Source organism: Tenebrio molitor, chromosome 8 (assembly GCF_963966145.1).
Source record: "Tenebrio molitor chromosome 8, icTenMoli1.1, whole genome shotgun sequence".
In the NCBI taxonomy this organism is placed as follows: Eukaryota; Metazoa; Arthropoda; class Insecta; order Coleoptera; family Tenebrionidae; genus Tenebrio; species Tenebrio molitor.
Window position 1 is genome coordinate 6324823 of NC_091053.1, and position 25402 is coordinate 6350224.

General features: G+C 36.2%; 2 protein-coding genes and 1 long non-coding RNA gene across 3 annotated transcripts; 2 read left to right on the forward strand and 1 right to left on the reverse strand.

The window, feature by feature from the left end:
* Nucleotides 1–229: 229 nt before the first annotated feature.
* Nucleotides 230–1463, reverse strand: LOC138136926 (uncharacterized). The gene is made up of 2 exons (XR_011161505.1): nt 1326–1463; nt 230–498 (listed from the first exon to the last, which is right to left on the reverse strand). It is a non-coding gene; the product is annotated as an uncharacterized lncRNA (long non-coding RNA).
* Nucleotides 1464–1610: 147 nt separating this feature from the next.
* Nucleotides 1611–8805, forward strand: LOC138136923 (protein obstructor-E-like). Its single transcript, XM_069056233.1, has 5 exons — nt 1611–1772; nt 5449–5596; nt 8041–8177; nt 8230–8424; nt 8485–8805. Exons 1-5 carry the CDS (start codon nt 1733–1735, stop codon nt 8760–8762), a joined length of 798 nt encoding a protein of 265 aa, XP_068912334.1. The 5' UTR covers nt 1611–1732; the 3' UTR covers nt 8763–8805.
* A 6432-nt stretch (nt 8806–15237) lies between these two features.
* LOC138136920 (zinc finger protein 883-like) lies at nt 15238–25188 on the forward strand. The gene is made up of 2 exons (XM_069056224.1): nt 15238–15822; nt 23493–25188. The coding sequence occupies exons 1-2, from the start codon at nt 15676–15678 to the stop codon at nt 25014–25016; spliced, it is 1671 nt and encodes a 556-aa protein (XP_068912325.1). The 5' UTR covers nt 15238–15675; the 3' UTR covers nt 25017–25188.
* Nucleotides 25189–25402: the final 214 nt, after the last annotated feature.

The following is a 25402-nucleotide window of genomic DNA, read 5'->3' on the forward strand; positions in this document are numbered from 1 at the left end:
TTAATGATAAATACATTAGTGTGACCTCGATACCGTGTCCTCTTTATAAAATGTCTTTCTTGAAATACACCACCGACTGAAAACACATGTGAAAAAAAAAACATCCTTGTAAAAAATCCAAATGTTCGCAGCAATTTTGCTAATTTAAGTTCTCCATTGGGATTTCAACGCAATTATTAATTTGTTGAATTAAACAATACAAACAACAAACTCACTCAAGTGAATAATATTGTAGATTTGTACTCTTGTATTTATTTTTTTTTGTTTGTCAACAACCAACCTGCGTGTTTTGAAATCATCACACATAAGATCGTCCTTCAGAATTGTTTTGTTAATATGATCGGGAGGCAATATTGGGATATTATATTTTTTCAATCCTGAATGGTCCAGTCCTTTAATGAAAATTGAAGAATTGAAAAATCTTCTATGAGGTTCGTTCAATAATGTGCTGGTTTTACTGCGCAAAGTTTTGATAAGTTTTCCAGTATCTGGCGTCCTCTAAAAATAGAGAGTGATAACATCAGCGCCCTCTGTTAAATTAGCTACCGTGCCTTCAAATAAATTCGGAAGTAGAGTAGGCTTTGATTTTACATATTATAAAGTTGGTAACATACAATTTTTAAAGCAGCACAGTATAATGATTGTGATCGTCTACCAACCGTAAATAGACAAAATATATAAATCACAGCCTACTCTAATTCCCAATTTATTTGAAGGCACGGTATTAATGAGAAAATTTCTGTGCAATTCCCACTCCAACAGGGGATGTCGTGAATTGTTCGTAGAAAAAGTGATTAATTGTTATCCCCCACAAATAAATGGAATCCTTCTTTGACAATACTACAATTTTATTATACAAAGTGTCTATAAAAGAAAGTATATCAACAGTTCTATGGAATTGTACTCCTCTACAATTTTTATCTTACAATAATCTATTAAAAACCTGTCATTAATGGACTTACATAACATCTTTTTTTTTCTATTTGGTACCACCATATAGACACAGGACTTTTGATATACATACATACTTACATTCTTTTATAGACACTTTGTATTTTCTTAAATTGTTGTTCTACTTTTTCCCATGGACGTTCTTATTTTGTGTGTTTTTGTCTTTTGTATTTAATTTTACATCCAACAATTTAAGACAAAATGTTGTTTAAGTTTAATTCCTGTCATGCGGGATGCTGCTGAAGATTGTTAGGACAAATCTTATCTTTCATATTTTACTACAATATTTTTTTAATTAAGAGACCCACCCGATGTCAAGGGTTAGATAAAAATGAATCGTTAGAATTCCGTAGAAGATAGCTTATTGTACTAACTAGTGAAAAGGAGAGAACCTAAGCGTGATCCCTGAAGCACCCACAACACAAGTTCCGTCTCTTGCAGACAATTTCGTTGCACAATTCCTGCACGTTCACTTCATTTATCCATCGAAAAGACGCGCAACGACTGAAAAATGCGAAGAATCGATAAGAACATTAATCCGTCGATTAGAACGAGCAACGTTGCATCCGAATAAGTGAAGCGACAAGGTCGTAAGAAAAATCGTCGAAACGACGACCGCAGCGCAGCATTAGTAACATTCGAGAAAATCGTTATGCAATAAGTTGTCCAACATCTTCATGATTAAGTATGAGCCTCGCGAAACCTTGAGGAGCAATATAGATAGGTGACAAGAGATGAGACTTCTTCATTCCCCTGCCGAGCTTCCAGAGTCCAACACGCCATGAAGATCGTCACAGTCGCCTCTCTTCTAGTCATACAAGGTAAGGTTTTTTTGTTTGTTGTTAATTAGGCGCTTTCCTGCTTTCGACAAATATTTGCACAAACAATGCGTTCGAAAATAATTGAAGAGTGATTGATTTGTTAGTAGTCGATCTGCATCGACGACCATCTGGAAATATCAATTCCGATCACGGTTTTTAATTTTTTTTGTCAACTATTTCGAGCACTCGCCGATCGAGATAAGTGAATTGCGTGCTTTAGAATAATTTTAATTATGCAAATCGAGTGCACAATAATGGAGGCTATTAGCTTACCCTTTGAACGTGCCACCGTTCGTCCAGAATTGCTCCCTTTATTCGGGTTTTAATTTGTAAAATATGGAAGAAGGGTTGGATTTAATGACAGTCGCGGAACAGATTTTCAGACATTTATTTTCATTTTTACCCGACGGGGCGCCGTCTCGGGTCCCACGACAATATTTGGTCTGTCGTTGTAAATATGACTAAGTTCACTGACACTAATCTAATGTTTGTCTTTTTTAGTATATTCAGTCACGAGGATTTCGTAAATTGTAAAATGTGAGCCTTCGGACAAAATTTTAGAATCATTCTTCACTGAATAAAAATTAGTAATTGTGATTCTCCACGACTATTAAAGAATGAATGCATTGGATATTCAATCAAAGAATGATATCAATTCCACGCCCCGTGATAGAATATACCGTGCGATCGAAAATAAAAAAAATCGAGATCGCCGTGATTAATACGTTTCAGTTGGCAGCACGTAAAAATTTAATTCAAATGTCATCAGATGTCATTACAACAGTAACTGTCATTATTAATTATTGACAACAACCGACAGGTCACACATAATTCACACCTTTATGAAAATCAAGATTTCAACGTTCTCAAAATCACTAACCTAATTTTTGAGACTGACATCTGATAATTGAAATCTTAACGAATTGCCAACTGAATTTTTGGTCACAGCCAACTCAATTTTTTTTTCGATCTCACGGTACTTAAATTCACGACTACATCCCTCATATTTTTATTCTATCACGGGATTTCTATCAATCGGATGCGTTTGTAAAAAATAAGTGGCGCATCGCGCAGCAACCGCTAAAAGAGGCACAATTTTAATTGTCAAATATAAAAAATCAAATTCAATTCAATTTTCAAAGATTGTTTTTTCTTGGTGTAGTCGTGGAGTCTTCAACTCGCGTATAGTGGCCATTATTCACTCGGACGATTCCACCACTCGCCTACGGCTCGTGTTGGAATTTTCATCCTCTTCAATAATAGCCATCATTATACGCTCATTGAAGAATGTACAATTTTGTACTGTACCGTGGTCTACGAGCTAACCGATTAGTATAAATACCATTCTACAAAAAAAATATGATCAAGAGGGATTGTGAAAAACAACAAAAATTTAAATCTAGCTCTTAATGTCATTATTACGATAGTGTTGTGAAGGAATATCAAAAATGGTTTTGATTTGGGAACGGTTCCTATGCGAATGAGTCAGAATGCGTCAGACGTTTTCGATGCTTTTGTTTTTCACAGCCACTACTGATCATAATTTGTGGTGTAATATATTTCTCAACAAAATGGAGCTAAAACTCATTACAGTAGAAGTTACCTAAACGTTTTCCCATAAGAAGAGAATGATAAAAAGTACGAAAAAAAAATCAAAATTTAAAATAACTTTACTTATGCCAGATTTCTGAAACGGCCTAATAACTAAAAATCCTGTTAAATCAAGCGTCAAATTGTGTTAGGGGATTTTATTTATTCAAAATTTAATATGTATAAAAAAAAGAGGAACTAAGTGAAAGAAAAGAATGATTGAGAGAGAATTCTAAAAATGTATTAATCAAATTTTTGGTTGTGGCGTTAGTATTCTGTTTATTTTGGTGTTATGTATCGGGTCCGGGTGTTCATTTAAATTTCTCCTCAAACTTGGCGTTGAAGAGCCGATTGTGAACGGACCACGGATTACGGATCACGGATCAGCTATTTAAATCTAACCTCACTTTTTGCGTTGTTTGTTTTTTTACTCTGCAAACTGACGTGTGGTGCGTTCACAATCGACTCTTCAACGCCCACTTTCAGGATAAATTTAAATGAACACCCGATATACATATATATTAATTAAAAACAACGACATATTAATTATTTCTAAAGCAAAAATTAACCAGATTTAAAGCAAATATGAAGATTATTTGAGGGCAGCAAAAAAAAGCTAATGAAATGTCAATATTTTTAGAATTCATAGTGTCAAAAATGTCAAGGTCATCAGAATATGTTTTTTTTTTTTTAATTAAGAATCTAAAAATACATCAACGATTATCCGTTTTATTATTATTTTTTTAATTTAGGATTGCAAATCCTATACATATTGGATAAATTACCAAAGTGTTAACATGTTACTTTGCGAAAATAAAAAATAAGTTTCAAAATTTTTGATACAGGATTTTGTAATTTAGAAGAGGCACTGTAAAAAAAAGTCAATTTGGTTCAAACTGTCTGATGTCAAAATGTGGTTGGTAGCTCTAGATTTACAATAAAGCAAAATAATCCATCTAGAATCTTAAATTTTGACCAAAAAATCATCTTGTGGCTCCTGATTTCAAAAACATAGTCGGAGGAATAATTTTTATTTAATGCTTTTTTCCACTCAAACCAAAAAATATCATAAAATTCCAGTCACGTTCAATGACTATCCTTTAAGCAGTTATTCCAGTATCAACTCTTCCTACAAATGCCATTAATTGACCGCCTTTTACTCTTATTATCATACAATAGTTAACAAGAGAAATAATAAAGATACCAACGACAATTTTGTGATACCTTGACTTGCTGTTTTACATCGTCATCTCAAAAATAAGACATCTAAATTTAAGGAGTGTTATTCGGACAGATGAAAATCTACATCTCAATTATATTGTTATTGTAATGTCATTACATATTTATATATTCCTTGCCAATCTCCTGCCAATTAAAAATATTCAAAAGGCGTTAATTCCCCGGAATGTTAAAGATTTTTTAACACTAACAACTCAATTAAAAAATGCATTGTTTAATTTTTGTTGATTAAGTATGCTCCGAGAAAAATCTAACGATCACGTAGTAGAGGTAGTGGCATTATTAAATTTAAATCACGATTCCAGAATTTACTACGAATGTGTGTATAATGTCAAGGCGAGCTAATTTATGACGGAAAAAGAATGAAACGACCCCGTACCGGACATCTTCAAAACATTTTAATAAATTAATGGGTTTATTAAGTCGAAAAACATCAACAACTTTACTTTTAGATCGTAAAATAGGTATCATTTGAACTGTCAAATTTGGCGTTGTAAGTTACGAGTGGTCGGACCGCAGACTGAACGGCTGCTTTGACAGGTCACCAGACGTAATCTCGTACGTAACACCAATTATCACAATAACAATGACTTTCAGAATTGATTCATATAAGAAAAGTGAAAGCGACCCGAGCTAAAGGTCACTTCGTCCAAAGCAAACAAGTATTTGAAGAAGCTGCGTTCACGAGACCATCGAAATTACCAATTAAATATCGAAATTATCCATGTTTTGTGGTATGCAAATGCGCACCGAGACGTTTTTCCCTGCTGATCAGTATTCATGCGCTCGTCTTGTTTTCGTTAAAACCTTCCATCAACAGTTGTGAAATTGTTTCGTCTATTTGTAGTATTCGGCGTCGGCGTGTACAGCCAGAGGAATGCGTTCGCCCAAAGGAATTACAACAGCGTGAGGGATTTACCACCGGTGTCCCAAAGGTTGGGTGGCGGGAGCTGTCCAGAGAAAGATGGGCGATATCCGACTGGAACTTGCGATGGGTGAGTAACGGGTCCATGGTCTGTCGGTTTGTGACTCACTGGATTTAACATTCGTTGCTTGAGTGATTAAATTAAAGCGGCGAAACGTGTACAAGTTCACCGATGTGGGTTTGATTCGTCATACAAAGTGATCCAAAAAACCCAACATTTTGATGGAGATAATGTTTTTGATGTGTAGTGTTTTCTAACACATATTCTAAAAGAACTTTAATCTGGTTTTGGAAGAGTTAAACCAATAGGTCACCAAAGAGATTTTTCTTGGTCTTGTCCATATTTTCTGTAGACTCGTACAAAAGAAACAACAAAACAAGAAATCAAATTCTAATACTTAGTTGTTTTATTTAACTTGTTTCTACATCCTTGGAATTCTTCACATCATTCACATCAAAAAATGGAACCTTGTGCCTTGTTTCCTTTTCACTTTTTTTTGTCTTTATTATGTTTTCTCTATTTTCTTGTTTCTAGTTCAATTTTTAACTGATCAGTTCTCCTTGCTTTTCTTGCTTCACTCCGTTATTTCTTTTATTCTTCCTCTTTGTCTCTCACACTTCATATGTTATCTTTTCCATTAAACCTCTTTATCTCTTCACCCCATATCCCTCTATCCGCTTTTTTATCTTCCAGCTTTTGCAGCTTTTTTTTCTTTTCCCTTTTTGTCTCATATTAGTCATATTTTATCTTTTTTATTAAACTTCTTATCTTTTTGTTCCTTATCCTTCCACTCAATTTTCCTTTTTCACATTATAAGAATACTGCTTCTTTCATATTTTTTCTTTTCTCGTGTTCCCTTCCAAGCCCATTCTCACCAATAATTCTTGGTGCCCAATTTTCGTTGTACACAGATATTTCCTGAAATCTAGTATTCTTCTTCTACCCTTTTTTTCTTTATTTCTTCCAATATAATTGTTCTAGATAGTCCTCTTCTTCTGCTTAGTAGGTGCCATATTAATTTATTAGTTATTCTTTATTATGTTTTCTATATTTTCTTGTTTTTAGTTCAATTTTTAACTCATCTCTCTTTGCTTTTCTTGCTTTCCTTCATCATTTCTTTTGTTCTTCCTCTTTGTCTCTTGCACTCCACATGTTATCTTTTCCATTAAACCTCTATATCTTCAGTCCATATCCCTCTATGCTCTTCTTTCCTCTTCCATATTATGACTTTACAATTTTTCCCACCACACATTTTTTTCTTTCCCCTTTTTGTCTCTTTGTGTCATATTTCATCTTTTTCATATCTTTTCGTTCTTTACCCTTCCACCCAATTTTTTTTTTTTTTCATATTATTAGAATACTGCTTCTCTCATATTTTTTCTTTTCTCGTTTTCCCTTCCAAGCCCATTCTCACCAATAATTCTTGGTGCCCAATTTTCGTTGTATTCTGATATTTCCTGAAACCTAGTATTCTTCTTCTACCCCTTTTTTTTTCTTCATTTCTTACAATATGATTCTTCTAGATAGTCTCTCTTCTTCATCTTCTGTTAATAGATGCCATACTAATTCAAGCTATTCTTTATTATGTTTTTTATATTTTCTTGTTTTTAGTTCCATTTTTGACTCATCTCTCTTTGCTTTTCTTTCTTTCCTTCGTAATTACTTTTGTTCTTCCTCTTTGTCTCTCGCACTTCATATGTTACCTTTTCCATTAAACCTCTGTCTCTTCAATCCATATCCCTCTACCGTCTTCTTTCCTCTTCCGTATTATAACTTTACAAGGTTTTTCCGCCACACATTTTTGTCTCTCTGTCTCATATTTTATCTTTTTTATTAAACTTCTTATCTTTTCGTTCTTTATCCTTTCACCCACTTTTTCTTTTTTCATATTATAAGATTACTGTTTCTCTCATATTTTTTCTTTTCTCGTTTTCCCTTCCGAGCCCATTCTCTTCAATAATTTTTGGTGCCCAATTTTCGTTATACCCTGATATTTCTTCTTGTACCCCTTTTTGTCTTTTTTCTTCAAATCTTACAATATTGGAGTCTTCTAGATTGTCTCTCTTCTTCTGTTTAACAGATGCCATATTAATTCGAGCTATTCTTTCTTCTGTTCCTCTTCTTTTCTTTTTTCCTGTGTTTTACCTTCCTCATCTATCCTCATCCTTCAAATATTCTTTCCTTTCCTTCTTTACATTTTTTTTACTTATTTCTACTTTCCCCTTCATTTCCCTTTTCTCTTTTTTTCTTTTCCTTATTTCCTTAGACTAAACGTTATCCATTCTATTTCTATTAGTCTAGTACACCATTCTTCCTTATTGCATCTCTTATACTTCCATTAATTCCATCCTTCTCATTCTTTTATTCTGTTATTCCTTCCATTTATGACCCCAATTCTGCATTTCTGCATTCAACTCCCTCTTTCTTCTCTTCTTTCAACATCTACTTTCTACTTGCTTCAATCAGCCATTCTTCCTTCTGTTTTACCTTTTTGCTCTTTCTGTCACTCACAGATACATCGAATGTAAGGACGGCATCCCCGAAGAGAAAACTTGTCCCGACGGCCTCTTGTTCAACGCCGCAAACTCCCCCCTCGCCTTCCCTTGCCAGTACCCCTTAGAGGTCGACTGCACAGGTCGCGAGCAAACCCGTAAGTACTTCCTTCCACCCCAAAAGAAGAATCTAAAACGATTCTTTTGCAGAGCCTGCTCAACCCACCGACGAGTGTCCCCACCAGTACGGATACTTCCTGATGGGCGACGCCGCCAATTGCGGCCAGTTCAAGAATTGTGTGGCCGGCAGAGGCTTCATCTTCGACTGCCCAGAAGGACTGGCCTTCAACGGAGAGACCTACAGGTGCGACTGGCCGGACCAAGTGTCCTCCTGCGACGCAGAAGGTGAGTGACTCTTTGCTCCATCTCTTCGCTGATTGTGTTTTTAATTTGACGATCTTGCAGCCTATCTCGGATTCAATTGTCCTCCTGACGCGAGACAGTTCGGTCTGGGTCAAGAAGAGTATCGATTCTTCAGGTCGCCCGCCGACTGTCAGAGATATTTCATTTGTCTGAATAACAAACCTCGACTGTACAACTGCGGCGCAGGAAGGGCTTTTAATGATCTGATTAATGCCTGCGACGGGGTTGAGAATGTGACGGGGTGCGCTGTGCCCCAGTACTCCAAGAGCGACGGGTTCGGGGCACCGCAGGGAAACTCCTTCAGGAACTATCGCATCTAAGATGAGGCGCTTCTAGAGTTGAATAAATATGTTTGTTTATTAATTTTGTGTTTTTCTTGGCGCTCTGTTCAGATTTTGAAAAGCGGAATCAAAGGAATTTTTTGTTGGATGAGTTCAGTCATGAAACGTCTCTGTTGAATGTTTCATTCGTTGAAATGCATTGACGCAGCGTACAAAATAATTGTGTAAAGGTAGATTAGATTAGTGAAAATGTGAACAAAAAATTAGACACGTTCATGAAGAGGAGACGAGGTAAAAAATAAAATATAATATTTCTTCATGAAGGGAATAGGATCAGGCGCTGTCATGGAGTTTTACTTGTTTTCGAATATAATGAGTCTGTGGTGGGTCAGAACATAATAACAATAGTCAACTTGAATAATAATAATAAGACAAAATAAATATGAAAAACGTAGAATAAAAATAACAGTTTTGGCTCAAAGCGAATATAAGAAACGTCATGATATATTCGCTAAAATTATACACATGAATTTAGATGTTAAATTCAATTTATTAAAGGATACACAACCACATTACATTTATAAACCAGAAAGTTGTTTAGAAAATGACAATTACAAATTTTATTTTGATCGCACAGTTTTAACTGACATTCACATTCAGCATAACAGACCAGACATTATTATTCTAAAAAAACAACAAAAGCAAGCATATCTTTTAGATATAGCTGTTCCAAATTCCCATAATATAACACAGACATATAACACAAAAATTAATAAATATTTAGAGCTCTCCGTTGCTATGAGAAATCTTTGGAGTTTAGAAAAAATTTCTATTTTACCACTTATAATTCTGGATTTACGGAACACATTGGTAGTTGAAATTCAAAAAGGTATATTATTGTACTCATGTCATATCCTTAACATTGACACAGAACATAATACACAACAAAGTCAAAATGCGGAGGTGAGACGGCGGTAATTATGTTGATAAGCACTGCACTATTACTTGATAGTAATATCCGTAATAGTGTATGTACTCCGGCAAAATTGCCGTGCCGCCTGGTGGCGGAGGGATAGTCAACTTGAATAATAATAATAAGACAAAATAAATATGAAAAACGTGGAAACGCTGCAAGCATTCGGGGCACTTTTCCAGATTCCGCAATATTATCGGAAATTTTTGTATTATAAAACAAAAATATTTATGTAATTATGTTATTAATATAAGCCCTTATTTATATTAAATAACAAATAATGTAAATGAGTCATTCAATTTAAAAAAGAGCAAAAAAAAACTGTCTTCTCTTCAAAATCTTCGATGCTTCAGGTAAGAGGTCCCAAACCTATCGGTCAGCGGAAGTACAAACGTTTGATCCGGATCTGTTTAGGGTTCAAGTGGTTTTACTAAAATATCGAAAATAATCAATTGCACGCATATTAACATTAAGTTTCCAAATTTGTAGTTTAAATGTACTTAACAACAAAACACAATTTACAACGATCTATTGAGAATATATTTACATAACAATACACATTTTACAAATTCAGGAAATTACTGCATCGCTAATTGGCTTAACGCATGGTTTGCTTTAGATTTGTGTAGTTCAGTACACAAAGCACATAAGATGTGTGCTTACGTGCTTTGTGCTTCAGAGTTGCGGTAACTCTTGACCAGAATTAATGATAATATTCCTCGCTAGTTGTTTGATAAAGAAATTTAAAAAAAATCCAGTAGAGTTTGGAAAACTAACATATTTGAATACTAATTTGGATTAGGAAAAGTGGAATATTTCCTAACAAGGGCGGAAATAATATTTCAACACTAAAAGTTCAATTTTGAATGTTTCCTGAGATATGTAGCTTGAAATTTGTCAAACAACTTAAACGCCCTCACAATTTTTCATACAAAAAATTGTTTCGCTATGATAATGAAACCAGCTTCAAGGGTAAACTGTTAAAATATTTATTTTCAAATTTGAACACATATTTTTCTGAGTAATTCTGATAGAGATTTTAATTCTGAAAACAACAATTGTATATCACAAGTGTTGGGTGATTCAAAATGATTGTGGCCAAGTATGGTAACTATGTACGAAAATTTATGTGGCAACTGTGTGGATGAGGTAGAGTTGTCATTTGTATGACATTTCATAAGCGTGCATTTGATATTTTTGATATCATTACACACTGATTTGACAGTTTTCAAAATTGCGCGACTATGAACTGTCAAAGAAATATCAACTCTACCCTACCCACACAGTTGCCACATAAATTTTCGCACATAGTTGCTATACTTGGCCACAATCATTTTGAATCACCCAATATAACCTCACATATGAAAAATTCAAGAAAAAGAACAAAACACTATTTCGCCTTTTATAAAAAAAAATAACACTAGCTTTTGAAACAAATGACGAGCACTAAGCGAGAAGCTATCAAAATGCATTGCGTTACAATGTAATAACAAAATTAAGTTAGCTGAAAAAAAATGACAAATACATAATAACATATGGGATTGCCCAGAGATGCCGCCAATATTTAACGCAAAATGGAGCGCAATTTGAGAATATTAAATACATAGTAGTATTTTTTTCTTTACTTTTTTTTGTATTTTTGGTAGGCAAATGTATACAGTCGGTTGCAAAAAAGTCGAGTACATCAAATTTTCTATAGTTTAATTCATCCTTCTTATTGTCGATTTTGATATTACCGAGTCAAGCAATATGTCAAAACTTTTCATTTCTTATGTCAGACATAATGACATTCCTTGTGTTAGACTTAACCTATTTGAAAAAGCATGCCAGTAAAAGTCAGAAAAGCCTGATTTACATGTGTTAAGAATAAAAAAATTCAGTGCTTTTGATTTTTATGATGTACTGGATTTTTTGCAACCGATTACATTGTTGTTTTCTGAATAAATCAGAATTACTAAAAAAAGGTATGTGTTCGAATTTGAAAAAAAAAAAATTGACAGCTTATCCTTCAAGCTCTTGGGGCTATATAATTGATTTCATATAAATGTTCATCAAGCGAGCTGTGCATTTCTAAAGCACCTTTAATTTAGTTACATTACAAAAGTCACATTTATGAAGGTCATGTCCAATAAATCTTTACTTGGTAAAAATACAAAGACAAAAACAAATAAGAATAAAGTAATTCTTATTTGTTCTTATTTAATCAGCAATGTTAAAATGGACAAAAACTGAAAAATTAGTCAAATCGGGTTCGCGCAGAGCAAGCAACTTTGAAAGTCAAAGTCACTAGCTTTAGCTTTACTACCAACAGAAAATCAGATTTTCATGACTTGCTTAGATGCACATTTATATGAAATTGAGTATAGGTACGTGATTTTAGTAGGCTATGGACTCGTCTTGTTTTTTGGGGACACTTGTATGTAACGTATGTGTCTAAACTTGTGACAGAAAAATTTTTAAAGTTGAGAGCAATAATAATACATATAGGGTGATTCAAAATGATTGTGGCCAAGTATGGCAACTATGTACGAAAATTTATGTGGCAACTGTGTGAATGGGGTAGAGTTGACATTTGTATGACATTTCATAAGCGTGCATTTGATTTTTTCAATTCCATTACACATTGATTTGACAACCCAATACTTTAGTAACAGAAAATAATAAAATAATTAATGGGAAATAAGTTAGTAAGTACTCATAAAAATGAGTTTCCGTTGGTTGCGGATGACGGATTGAACAGCTGAGGATTAGGAATCTAGAGGTTTTATGTTCATTCCGTTAGAAATGAAAAACAGAAATAGTCGTATGCGTGAAATTGCATTTCACACACTGTTTTGTATGGTTTCTATGGTTTCGATCTTACTAACAATGTAAAAAAAAAGACACGTAAGAAAATGACCCACTTCATGCACAGATAACTATGCGTGAATTTCAATTTTTTGAATCAACTATACAGCGTTATTCTAAATGATTGTAGTCGAAGTAGGCCATGCCCATGTTATTACGTTTTTGCCGCTTTCATGTGAACTGTCAGTTGTGTCGCTGTCACTGTCATTTTTTAGGTGAAAAGTGCGGTGATGAGGATTTTATTTATTTTTGTTAAATTAACCATTGAATCCAGAAATATTGAGTTGTTCTACAATCAATTTTAAAAATATTGAGTTGTTTTGCACCCAATTTAACACATCATTTTGATGATTTTTTTATGTGGAGCGGCAACCATAAATTTTACATTCAGTTTTCACGCCTACTTCGACTACAATCATTTAGAATAACCCTGTATAAAAAAGAGGTTTTTAACAAAAACACTCATATTATCGAGGTTCGTCATCATGCGTTAATAACATTTAAAATATTTTTTGCATGGATGTTTTACTAAACCTTTTACCTATTTGTTTCTGATACACTAAAGTGTCGTGCGAAAATTAAAATGATAAACTGGTGACTAAATTATTTCTTTCGTTACCTAGAAAGGCACAAGTGGGTCGGAAGTCCGCTAGGAAAGAACTAATAAATCATCCCAAATTCTCCCAGCTTATTCTCTCAAATGTAAGATGGGCTGCCTAATTTGTATTTCTTATTTTATTAATATAGGTACACTGCGTTTTTTATTTCGCTGAACATACAACGTAAAATGGCTATGTTCAGTTCTAAAATGGACAAGTGAATTCATTTGAAATAGGCAACCAAACTTACAGATCCATGAATCCTATGTTCCGTAAAATAAAAAACTCACGGTATAAAGTCCATTCAAAATTCAAAAAACCACCACCTGTTGCTTTAGGTTGGTAAAATTTAAAAAACTCTAGGTAGATATTTTTTCATACTAAGTTGGTAACTATAAATTATGACATTTATTTGATTCAAAAGAAAATTCACTTGATTTGAATTTCGTTCATATTGTTTTATTAGCAGCACGTATCATTTATTTATTGATTCTTATTATTTTTACTTAAACATGCCCAGAAAAACAAGACACTTAATAAACATTTAACCTCAAAATTACAAGTCTCACCAAATTTTAGACTAGATAGTAATTATCGAGGAAAATGCGATGTTGGTGGTTTTTTGATTTTTGAATGAACTTTAGTTACCCCAGAACTGCAGCGATTTTATGGCAAGGCAATAGTAATTATTACGTCTACTGAGATGCCAATAAGCCACCTAAACAGATCCCTGTCAATCATCACTTTCGTTCTGTACGTAAAGTGTTCCCATTTCTAACTTGGTTTTACTACCAGCCCTGTTGTCAGGGAGTTAAATACCCTGACAATCGGCAACTACCGCCATAAATCCTAGGACTGTAAAAGATGGTCTGTTCTCTGACCACGTTACAATATGTTCACTATTGCCAAAACCACAACCCCAGCCCCTAATAATTACAATTGCACTGCCATAAAACCAAATTATAAATGGGAAAACTATACCTGTCAGTTTACAGGGTAATATTTGGACGAATTTACGATTAGGGGTAGCACCTGCGGTTTAAACCTATTGTTGGTGCCGTTAACGTTTATTCAATGGTACCCTGCCATAAAATCGGTAGCACTATAAAACTACTAAATCTTTTTTCAAAAAAGAAAAGATTTAGCCCCCTAGATATTTTTATAATTGGTTATAGAGTTAAGACAATCGACATACTTTTGCGCAAGAAATCCCCCATTTCCTGAAAACCAATTAATAAAAAATCAAATTAATCCTTTTGGAAAAGTCGAAGGGACTAGTCCCACATAGTCAGCCAATATGAACTAACTACAGTATCTAACCTTCTTTCAAACTAAAAAAATATGGAGAAAATAGTAGTTTATTTGACGAGTTTGTGTGTAAATTGGGTCTTTTTTGGCACTCGTGGCATGAGTGGGCCACGAGTGCCAAAAAAGGCCCAATTTACACACGAACGAGTTGAATAGAACGTTTTTTTTTGTTCGACGAGCCCCTTAACGGCTCCAAATCGCTTAAAATCTTTAAAATAAGCTTGACGTTTCGTTTTGACAAGTTGACATTTATCAAAATCCGTTCACATAGGAGAAAATTCTCAAATTCTGACAGTGTCGAACAAAAAACGTAATTTTCCAAGTTATTTTACCAGTTGAGAATTAATACCAAAAAGTCTTTTTGCTTTTTTTTTGAAAATTTAACAACTCAAAAACATTTTTTTAAACGAAGGTTCTTACTTGTTGATTCAATGGGTGACAAACTCCTTTCTAGGTTTTCCTATTAGATTCTTCATTATGTATGTTTTCTGAAGTGCTTGATCTGGTGAATTTTAATAATAATTTTTTCGATCTCATCCGTGGGCAGTTTAGATCGCAACGATTGCAAAAGTTGTTGATTAAAAAAATCAAAGTGTTTTCAAAAAGTGCAAGTTGGTTTAAAGTGTCCAAACAAGAGAGATGGATGGATATACGCGATGCAGCTGCGTGACTGCGACAGAGCGCTGCACATTTCGGGGCTTCGCGTCGTTCCGAGCAGCGTCATCTTCCGATAACAATTAATCGCACGACAGGTAGATCCCTCCATTTTCTGAAATTTTCAATTTCCCAAGATGTGAAAAGGCGCGAACTCGCCTCTTCGAAACCGTCAAACTCGTCTGCACTTGGGCGAAACCGTCCCGAGAGAAACGCAATTTCATTGTTCGCAAGTTGGAAACGTCCTCACGCGGCTCTGCAACAGCATGATGTACGAATAGGAATAAATCGTCGCCGGGGATCGCGGCCGAGGAGCGAGGGCTGGGCCCCAGGTAGCGATTTCGAACGGCGCGCCAAACGGGCAGATGCACTCGCAACTCCCGGGAGCTCCTGTCGAGGGGGCCACGCGCAAGTCTACGATAACCGCCCTTCGTCCGGCCTCAGTACTTGCCGAGCCGAGGCGGCGCCCCACATAACCCACATCACACAACACTCTCGTTGCCAGGTGTAGAAGTTTGAAAATTAAATAAAGTGGCAGTGTCTTCCATAGTGCACTGTTCGCCTCCGCGACATGGACGTCTACGAGACCTGGAGGAGTTACGCAACCATGTGCCGGCTGTGTCTGCAGAAGGACGGCTACATGCTGGGCATTTTCAACCACATCCAGGGCAAGGACAAGAGCATTTACAAGAAAATCATCGATTGCACAGCACTACAAGTGAGTAAATTTTGACGTTTCCGGTGACGCGCGTGGGTTAGGTTTCGCCCTCGTCTCAGCTTCTTTGCGACGAAGACGCATTTTCGCGAGGCGTTCTTGTGCGAAAACGCCGATTCGGGGCGAGCATTTACGGCCGGATATGTCAAAAATTCGACCATTTTTCACGTTTTCCCAGAAGGTGAGGCGGCGTTGCGACATCGACCCGCGGTGAAAGCGTCCCCTTAATTCCCCTCTCTGACAAAAAACACGCCGGTGTGGTACGGCCGTCCGTGGGGTCCCGTCTGGGGGCGAAATCGGGACAGATTCGAGGCATTTGGGACGATCTGGGGACACTTTTCCCACTAGGCGTGCAACGTGGCAACGTCGCGGGGAAATCGTTACCGGTTGATCGAGAGCATGCTCATGGCACTAGTGATGTTACAGTTATTCTGGCGCCAAATTTGAATCGTTCCTCTCCCGGATAAATTCACTTTAATGTGTCATGCTCCGTCCATCATTCAAAACGATTAATTCCATACATTACGAGTCTTGAGCATCCACACGGGAGCATCAGGGGAAATTACAACTTGACACATGCGTACTTTTATGAGTTTGTCTTGCACTGTTTGAATTCTGATATGAAATTGGGCGAGTTTTCGTTGAGGAAAAATCCACAGCAGAACCGTGAGAGTCGGAAAACCTGTTCCTGTTTTCTAATTAAATATTTCGGTTTTTTTCACGAAGAATCGTGTTTTTTGCCACATTTATTATTTTCCTAATCAAATTAGAGTTGTTATTTAAAACAGTTTTGATTCCATCTAACGTAAATAACATTTTTACTAATTAAATATGCGTGGGATGCAACACACATAGCACCGTAGTGTGGATAAAACATAATAGTTCCAAAGACTTGAAATGATGAGGAAATGTATGAGATGGAAGATGGATAAAAGAAAAGAGATTGACAGACAAACCACTTATTAGAATTTGTAAAAAAGAAAGAGCGTTAGTGTATGTCAAAGTCTAGGTATTAATTGTTATTTGGTAAAAAGTCGATAAAATCACTACTAAAGTGATGCTCCCTCTCTTAGGCCGAATTAAACTCTCCACCTTGGAGAACACCTACTCGTAATTCGGTTTGTTAATTCCATTGTTAAAAAGCAGTAAGAAGTACAAAATCAAAAAGAGAAAGACAAAATAAAAGAGCTAGGTAAACAGATCAGAGCGTAGTCATGATTTCTGGCTTTACATTGGAATTTAGTCGCGTTAAATAAACTACACAAATTCATTTAGCAAAAGGAATACATATAATTGATTTCATATAAATGTTCATCAAGTGAGCTGTGCATTTGTAAAGGCACCTTTAATTTAGTTACATTACAAAAGTCACATTTATGAAGGTCATGTCCAATAAATCTTTACTTGGTAAAAATACAAAGACAAAAACAAATAAGAATTACTTTAATTTAATCAGCAATGTTAAAATGGACAAAAACTGAAAAATTAGTCAAATCGGGTTCGCGCAGAGCAAGCAACTTTGAAAGTCAAAGTCACTAGCTTTAGCTTTAATACCAACAGAAAATCAGATTCTCATGGCTTGCTTAGATGCACATTTATATGAAATTGACTATATAATTGATTTCATATAAATGTTCATCAAGTGGGCTGTGCATTTGTAAAAGCACCTTTAATTTAGTTACATTACAAAAGTCACATTTATGAAGGTCATGTCCAATAAATCTTTACTTGGTAAAAATACAAAGACAAAAACAAATAAGAATTACTTTAATTTAATCAGTAAAAAGACATAACATTGCTTTTGAAATCAGCAATGTTAAAATGGACAAAAACTGAAAAATTAGTCCAATCGGGTTCGCGCAGAGCAAGCAACTTTGAAAGTCAAAGTCACTAGCTTTAGCTTTACTACCAACAGAAAATCAGATTTTCATGGCTTGCTTAGATGCACATTTATATGAAATTGAGATATACAGGGGTATTCACGAGTAATAATGGGCCTAACAACGTCCCAACGCAACCAAATAAACATTTTTCTCAAACGAGTAGATCCCAATCTTTTTATTTTTCAATGAATCCAAGACTGCGTTCATTAAAACAATTTTCAGTTGTTACGTGACATCTATCATGTATTTGTGTTTAAATAAAAATAACCTAAAAAATGTACATATATTAATTTAGATGTCAACTTCATGTCAAGGCTATGAAAGTGTATAACTGGTTGCGTTTCAAGGTTTGTAAGGCCCATTATCACTCGTGAATAACCCTGTACAGTTGGTTGCAAAAAAAACGGGAAACAAAAATTTTCATAATATAAATTTGGTTTTGTCCATTTGTCAATTAATTGTCTACTTGACAATATGTACCTTAATACCCATCAAATAATTTTAAAAAATATCATTGAATTTTGACATTAATTCTAACCTATCTCTCGTAAGAAGGTTTCACACTATGGAGAAATTGTAAAAATGTGTCAATTTTATTCTGACAGTTCCCGTTTTTTTTGCAACCAACTCCATAGGTAGGTATTTTATAAAAGCAGTTATTTTGAATGATTTTTGAATCAAATCATTCGTAAGTTTTTGTCAGTACATCGAGATTGCTAAAACGAAAAAATTCCTAGTTATTCGTATTAAATATTATTGTGGTGTTATCTCCAGACGGAATAAACTTTCTGTGTGAAACAAATATAGGACAATGTTGACCCCAGTAGCGAATCTTGAGACACACCATGCTTCCAGTTAGTAACTGTTTTCTCTCACTTAAGTAGGATCCAATTATATTGATTCTATTATTGTGAAATAATGCGAATATCAATAACGTTCTGTCCGCTATAAATTATTGTTGTTGTAGGTGGTAATATTACGCAAATTAAAGTGGTAGGCTGGAATCATTTGTTATTTCTGTCACTACAGCGACAACACAGACGATATAGAGCAAGAAAGTATTTTGAGATTGGGGCAAATGTGGCTGTTGCAACTTTGATGCCACCGAAAACACGATGAATTACACAAAAATATATACTGATGGTTTGTTTTGTACTCTGCTTTACCGCATAAGTGTGGTAAGGTACGTTGTTACGACATTTCAATGAATCTTGTAAAGTTTGACATTATGCATCGATAGTAGATAAATAACGTTCTAGTGCTATATTTTCGTGATTGGAAAATTAGTTCATTGACCGTATTAAGCTATGGGTTTGTTGAGAGGTTACGTATAAAGGAAGAAACACTAGGAAAATGATCTAAAATGTTTTAAAATCTTCATTCATTTACTTATTAAGTAATCTTTCAAATCTTGTGTAATTCACCTGTTTCTGTATATTTCATGAGATTTTCGGTCCTTATTGCATGGAAAATTCTTATTTCGAATCATTAGTACGGGGTGATTTTTAATGATTGAGACAAATTTAGTGAGTTGGCACTCCCGAATAATTGGTAGGCTTAGTTATTTGTCAGTTGTCTGTTTTTCGCTTTCGAGGTTAAGATTCTAAACCATTTTTTCAAATTAATAAATCCTGATAATGACAGTTTAATTTATTTTGACTTGTGAACTGACATACTTGAATTTGACAGTCTAGTGTACCAACATAAAATCGTAAATGTGTTGCCAACCAAACAAAAATAATTTCAGTCATTAAAAGTCACCCAGTGCTTTGCCATCTAACAACGATTCGGATTTTAAATTTCCACTTAAAATGCACCTAAAGCATATGCAATCCTTACTACACCGGCACAACACAACCGTTATTGCGATAGTGCCGTAGGGGTTGCATAAGTGTTAGGTGCAATTTGTCCCAATTCTGATTAGTTTTTTTTTATTAGATTGTGGGAAAAACTGGAAAAAGTACTTAATATGAAATTATAATTGCCAATGAAAGTATCGGCAATTTTGTCGTTTTATACCACTCAAAATATATCTCCGATATGACACTCTTTCTTAGCTTTGTAAATTTTTAGACGTCCTAAGCTGGCTTTAGCAAGCTTTAAACTTTTTGCAGATGTAGTGAAGTATTACGTAGGTGTTTGTTTTAGTTTGTCGTTAAACAAATTATCGGCGTTTTGATGTACCCATGTAAAAAACTTTCTTCTCCCGGAGAAAACCAAATAAACAGTTACAAATCATGTGCAAATATTTGCGTAATGATTGGTTGCTTTGTTTTTGTTGCGTCTTGCCGTCGATATTTAAGCGGAGCAATCGCTTCTTCGAATGTGTATTCATCATCGAAATAAAATTCGCCTGTCAAAGTTCTGTCAGTAACAAAAATTCCCGAGACATTTCCATATTCCTGTCACAACAAATATTTTTGTTAGGAAACCGATTTTTTTTACATTCACGTTCAAATGGGAGTTCTTTATCATTCCTCGAATCTACATATCTACATGCTGTTTGTCCTGCAGGATCAATAACTATGCAAGTTTCGTCATCAATCACGAGTTTTTCCTCTTTCCCTTGATCCTTAATGTACCACCTGTTTTGCTTCAATAATCCTGATGTTTCAAATATAAAACACATGCATCCACAATTTTTTAACAACACTTTTCCAATAAGTACATTCTTGACTCCACTGTCTCAATTTCTTTTGCAAAGACGTGGAGGTAATCAATCGTCATTTTTCAATGTGGCGTTCTATAACAATACATTTTACCTTCTGAAAGAATCATTTAGTTACGGAACGGATAAATAAAACATTATTGAAAGTGTTGGACAAAATGCTTGTGAATATTCGCCAGCCCGACATGTTTTAAGGACATAATAACTATTTACATGACGTATGCGGTAGGTTACATTTAACACCGCCAGGGTTTTGGTTTGAAACACGACCGCAAAGCTGGAGTGTTTAAAAAAAAACGAGCGATGTAAAATTTCTACTGCATTAGTAATGTATCAATCTGTTTGGCCGACGATCCATTACTCGTTTTCTCAAATTTGAAATTTGTAAGCAATAATTTTGCAAAACTTTGCAAAGACTGACATTTGATAATCGATATATCGATAAACATAAACTGACATGCTTAAGATTTACACCACAAGATGGCGCCATCAGACTTCAGAAGAAAATAAATCAATTAAGTATGTTCATTTTTGAAAACTAAACGGATCAATGGTAACGGTGTCTTGTCTTAATATAAATGGACTTTATTTATGATAAACTAACAGTTTTTTTGGAGGTCTCTGAAAGCTTATATTTTACACACTCCGTGCGGTAAAATGACAGATATTGGTTAATGTGTAAAAATCAAGCTACCGTAGCTGTTCAAAATGTGTAAACATGTCAATTAGAATTGAGTAGACCAAAAAAATGTATTTATTTAATACAAAATTCACTTCCTGAAGACATCACTTTCATATTATATTGTCAAGATAGGTAAAATAATTGTACTTTTGCTGTTGGACTGGGAGTTATCATTTTGACATTGTGAGACATTTGAAAGTTGAAAAAGAAATTATCTCACAAAAAAATTGACAGCCTGAGTTGTTATACTCCAAGACTTTGGACGACTCACATACATTATAGATTAAGTTTCTCGTATCCAGAAATACAAATAAGTTACGGAGATAACGAAACTCCGTCTTGCAGCAAAATATCTGAATATTTCACCACTACTTGCACTACACTTTTAAAATAATTTCGCTTCACTCCGAGCTTTCAGTCCGATTGGAAACACGAGAACACACCAGAGTTCGTTTCATTAAATTTCGATCGCGTTCCGTTCACTTTTGCAATATTAAAACTTTTTTTCAACTTTACCTCATGCCGAAAACGATGAAGGAAATGATACAGTTCGTGAAGAATAAAATACGCGACTCCAACAATTCAACTTTTAAAATGGAAACACGTAAAAAATGCAACAGGTATCTAAATCTTTTCCACGGATCGATCCCTACAATTTTCAGACTGATCCTTCAGCCTTGAGCTAGATTGTAACGGAGAGACCTCGGTCGATTTGTAAATTAAGGTGACAGTTCGTTTACGTTTCTGTTTCAAAAAGTCAATGCTTTGGAGTCGCGGAAAATAAATGTGGTCTTTACATGAGAAATGAGAGAGAAGATTTGCAAAGAAAACTGTCATTCAAAGGAGAATATAGTAAATTCAAAAAACTCCTGGACTGTCAAAATAGTTATTTTTATATTAAGTGCGTGAAGAGAGTGTTTTTTGTGCATGAAAAGGTCTTTTACGCCGAGACGAAGGTCGAGGCAGTATAAGCCTTTGAATGCACAAAAACATCTTCACGCACGAAATATAAACAATATTTTTTCTATAATTGATTCAAAAAATTGAAATTAAAAATTCAAATTTTTGAAGGAACTCTGAAGTTTCAATGCAGTGACCATGTTGCTAGGTAACTAATAAAAAACAGTGCGTGAAATGAAAAACAGAAATAGTCGTATGCGTGAAATTGCATTTCACACACTGTTTTGTATGGTTTCTATGGTTTCGATCTTACTAATAATGTAAAAAAAAAAGACACGTAAGAAAATGACCCACTTCATGCACAGGTAACTATGCGTGAATTTCAATTTTTTGAATCAATAATAGAAAAATAAATTTTAAATAAAATGCTTGTTTTGACTGTACTTGGGTATACAAATTTTTCGCTAGAATGTACCCACGTCAAAATCTAGTTACAAAATATATTTAGGTTATGTTTCTTTTTAAATCATTGAACTAAAAATGTTTCAAGCACTTGAAGCGAAATGCAACTGGAGCAATTTGATAAAGTTTATAAAAAACGCAAAGACAAAGAAAAGGTGACACGCGACAAACTGAAAACAGGTAACAAACTAAACAACAATCAAAATTGAAAATCACTTTCCATACCTACCTATTTGAGTCAGATTCCGCCAAGATATTATGGGTGAAACATCTCTAATACTCATCATGATTAATCAATCAGCTTTAATTAGGTTTTCACAATGCAAAATGCTGTTTTTCTACATAGTTGGGTAAAATCAGAAACGTTTTTTATTGAAGATATGGCTTTATAATATAATAATTTGTGATGGCCCTCTTCTCTCGCGCCAATAGAACAACCCTAGTTCGTTTTGAACTTTCCATTTTAACCTTTTTACAAAATATACTTATAAAATAAATAATTTTGCAATTTATTTGACAATGTCAATTTAAACAAATGAATGGTTTGAAAAATCAAAAAATCATAGTTACCGACCGGGCAATATGAAAATAACTAGTGATTTAACCAACCTAACAACTGCAATTTCGATAGTCCAGATGTTTTTTGAATGGACTTTAGTTTTTTGTAGTTGTTTACAAATGGGATGTTCACACGCAGGGTCGCAGCTCACGTGTCCACTCCTACAATACTCGTCGGTACAATTTAGATTGCGTACGCGATTTATTCAACAATATGAAGATGACAGAACTGTTGGTCGGATTTGATTGAATGTGTCTCTCGAGGAGCTCCTTGCAATTGTTGTGACGACAGAACTTTAGCAGTTATGAGGACGAGCTCTACGGAATTAATTGCGAAAATAAGTCGCTTCTCTGATGGTTTGTTTTTTAAATGGGACTTTAAATGAGGTGCTCAGCTGTTGGTTCCTGATGGCTGTCAGATTGTTGTGAATCGAATAAAATAAATCCGGTGTGCCACAAGGATCTGTCATTGATCCATTCTTGTTGAGATTATTTAGAAAATGTCGTTTGTTTGTTGCAGATATCGTACGGCGACGGCCTCCCCAACGTGATCTGCCACCGCTGCCTGTACAAGATCGAATTCTGCCTTGAGTTCCGCAAGCTGTGCTTCGTGTCGGACGCCACCCTGCGACAGCTGATGAACGCCGCCATGGCCAGCGAGAACGGCAGCACGGAGGGCGGCTGTCCGCCCGCGCAGATCCCGTACCTGGAGCAGTTGGCCAACGGCAACGAGGAGGACGTCGTGATGGTGGTGGACCCCACGGCCCTGGACTACGAGTCGGAGTACGAGAGCGACGCGGAGCGGCCCAGCGACACGGAGAACGTGGACGCCGGAGACACGTACGGTGGGAAGAACGTGTCGATGTGCAGGTACTGCGACCACGCCTTCACCGACAAGACGGAGTGCGCGGCCCACGAGAACGCGGCGCACAACAACGAAGTGCCCTACACGTGCAGCCTGTGCGAGATGGGGTTCGCGGACAGGCTGCAGTACTCGGCCCACTTGAAAGGGGTGCACCAGAACGACAAGCCCTACAACTGCCCCCAGTGCGACCGCACGTTCGCCAGGAGGTCGGACCTGCGGAAGCACACGGTGGTGCACACCGGGATCAAGCCCTACACCTGCAGCGTCTGCTCCAAGTCCTTCTCGAGGAACACGAATCTGTCGAAGCACATGCGGATACACTCGGGGCAGAAGCCGTTCGTGTGTCCCAAGTGCCCCAAGACCTTCTTCTCGAAAGGCGACCTCACCAGACACGCCATCATCCACTCGGGCCAGAAACCCTTCAGCTGCAACTTCTGTCACTTGAGCTTCGGCCGCAAGGACAAACTTCTCAGGCACGAGAAGCGCCACTTCCCTCAAGAGAACTCCGAAGATAAGTCGCAAGAGTTGCAGATCATGCGGGACAACCTGGGGGAGTACTACGGCCCCAAAGTGGACAACCCGGACGAGACCAACAGCGAGGACAAGCAAGACGGATGGGCCGACTCGGAGAACATGGTCATAAGCGTGGACCCATTCAACCACAACAACTACGGCGACGCCATCAAGACCGAGAACCCGTCGGAGACGGATCTGACTGCTGACTTGGCCAAAGTTCCGGATCACTTGGAGAACGCCACCAACGAGATGAGGGACCTGCCCCAGATCCCCGCACATATCACCGGCGACAGTTTCTCCAACGACGACAACAAACGGTACTCGTGCGACTCCTGCCCTAAGACTTTCTCCAACCCCGAGAACATGCGTTACCACCACGCGACGCACTCAGGGATCAGGCCTCACGCGTGCACCATTTGTAAAAAGACGTTCATTCGAAAAAGGGAGTTGGACAGACATTTCGCCACCCATACGGGGATGAAGCCGTTCAAGTGTGTCAAGTGCAGCAAGAGTTTCGGGAGGAAGGATAAGCTCGTGCGGCACATGAGGATCCACGACGTCAACAAGGAACATTCGTGCACGATATGTTCGGCGACGTTCAACAGAAGGGACGGCTTGTTGCAACACATCAAGACTCACGTCAAAAACGAACAGAGTAGTTAGAATTACTTACGTTCGATTCTTTTCTAATAAACAACAAATATCACCGTCAATCACAAAGATATTTAAATGGTTTTAAGCTTTTTTTAGATTAATATTTAATTGCTTAGATTTCAGTTCTTCTCTGTTACTACATTAGTGATATATTTTGCACCGAAATAAACTATTTTTACAATCTCGTCTGTTATTTGTTTCGCAATCATTTGAAAGTCTCACCAAAAGAATTTGAAGAATTTTTTTGTCCAGCGCCATCTTATAACAGTGTCCGTATTAAAATACGAGCGATCTGCAATACCGACAGCTGACCTTGGACGTTGCGCCATCTGTATTCTAGGGATGGGACATCGAACACAAACATCGATGTTCAATATCGGTGTTGACATCGGTAG

Excerpts from the sequence above, each read along its gene's own strand:
- LOC138136920 (XM_069056224.1), top strand. The coding sequence starts at position 15,676 with ATGGACGTCTACGAGACCTGGAGGAGTTACGCAACCATGTGCCGGCTG. Across the intron at positions 15,823-23,492 it reads TCGATTGCACAGCACTACAA|ATATCGTACGGCGACGGCCT; the intron begins GTGAGTAAATTT and ends TGTTTGTTGCAG.
- LOC138136923 (XM_069056233.1), top strand. The coding sequence starts at position 1,733 with ATGAAGATCGTCACAGTCGCCTCTCTTCTAGTCATACAAG. Across the intron at positions 8,178-8,229 it reads CACAGGTCGCGAGCAAACCC|AGCCTGCTCAACCCACCGAC; the intron begins GTAAGTACTTCC and ends ATTCTTTTGCAG. Across the intron at positions 8,425-8,484 it reads GTCCTCCTGCGACGCAGAAG|CCTATCTCGGATTCAATTGT; the intron begins GTGAGTGACTCT and ends ACGATCTTGCAG.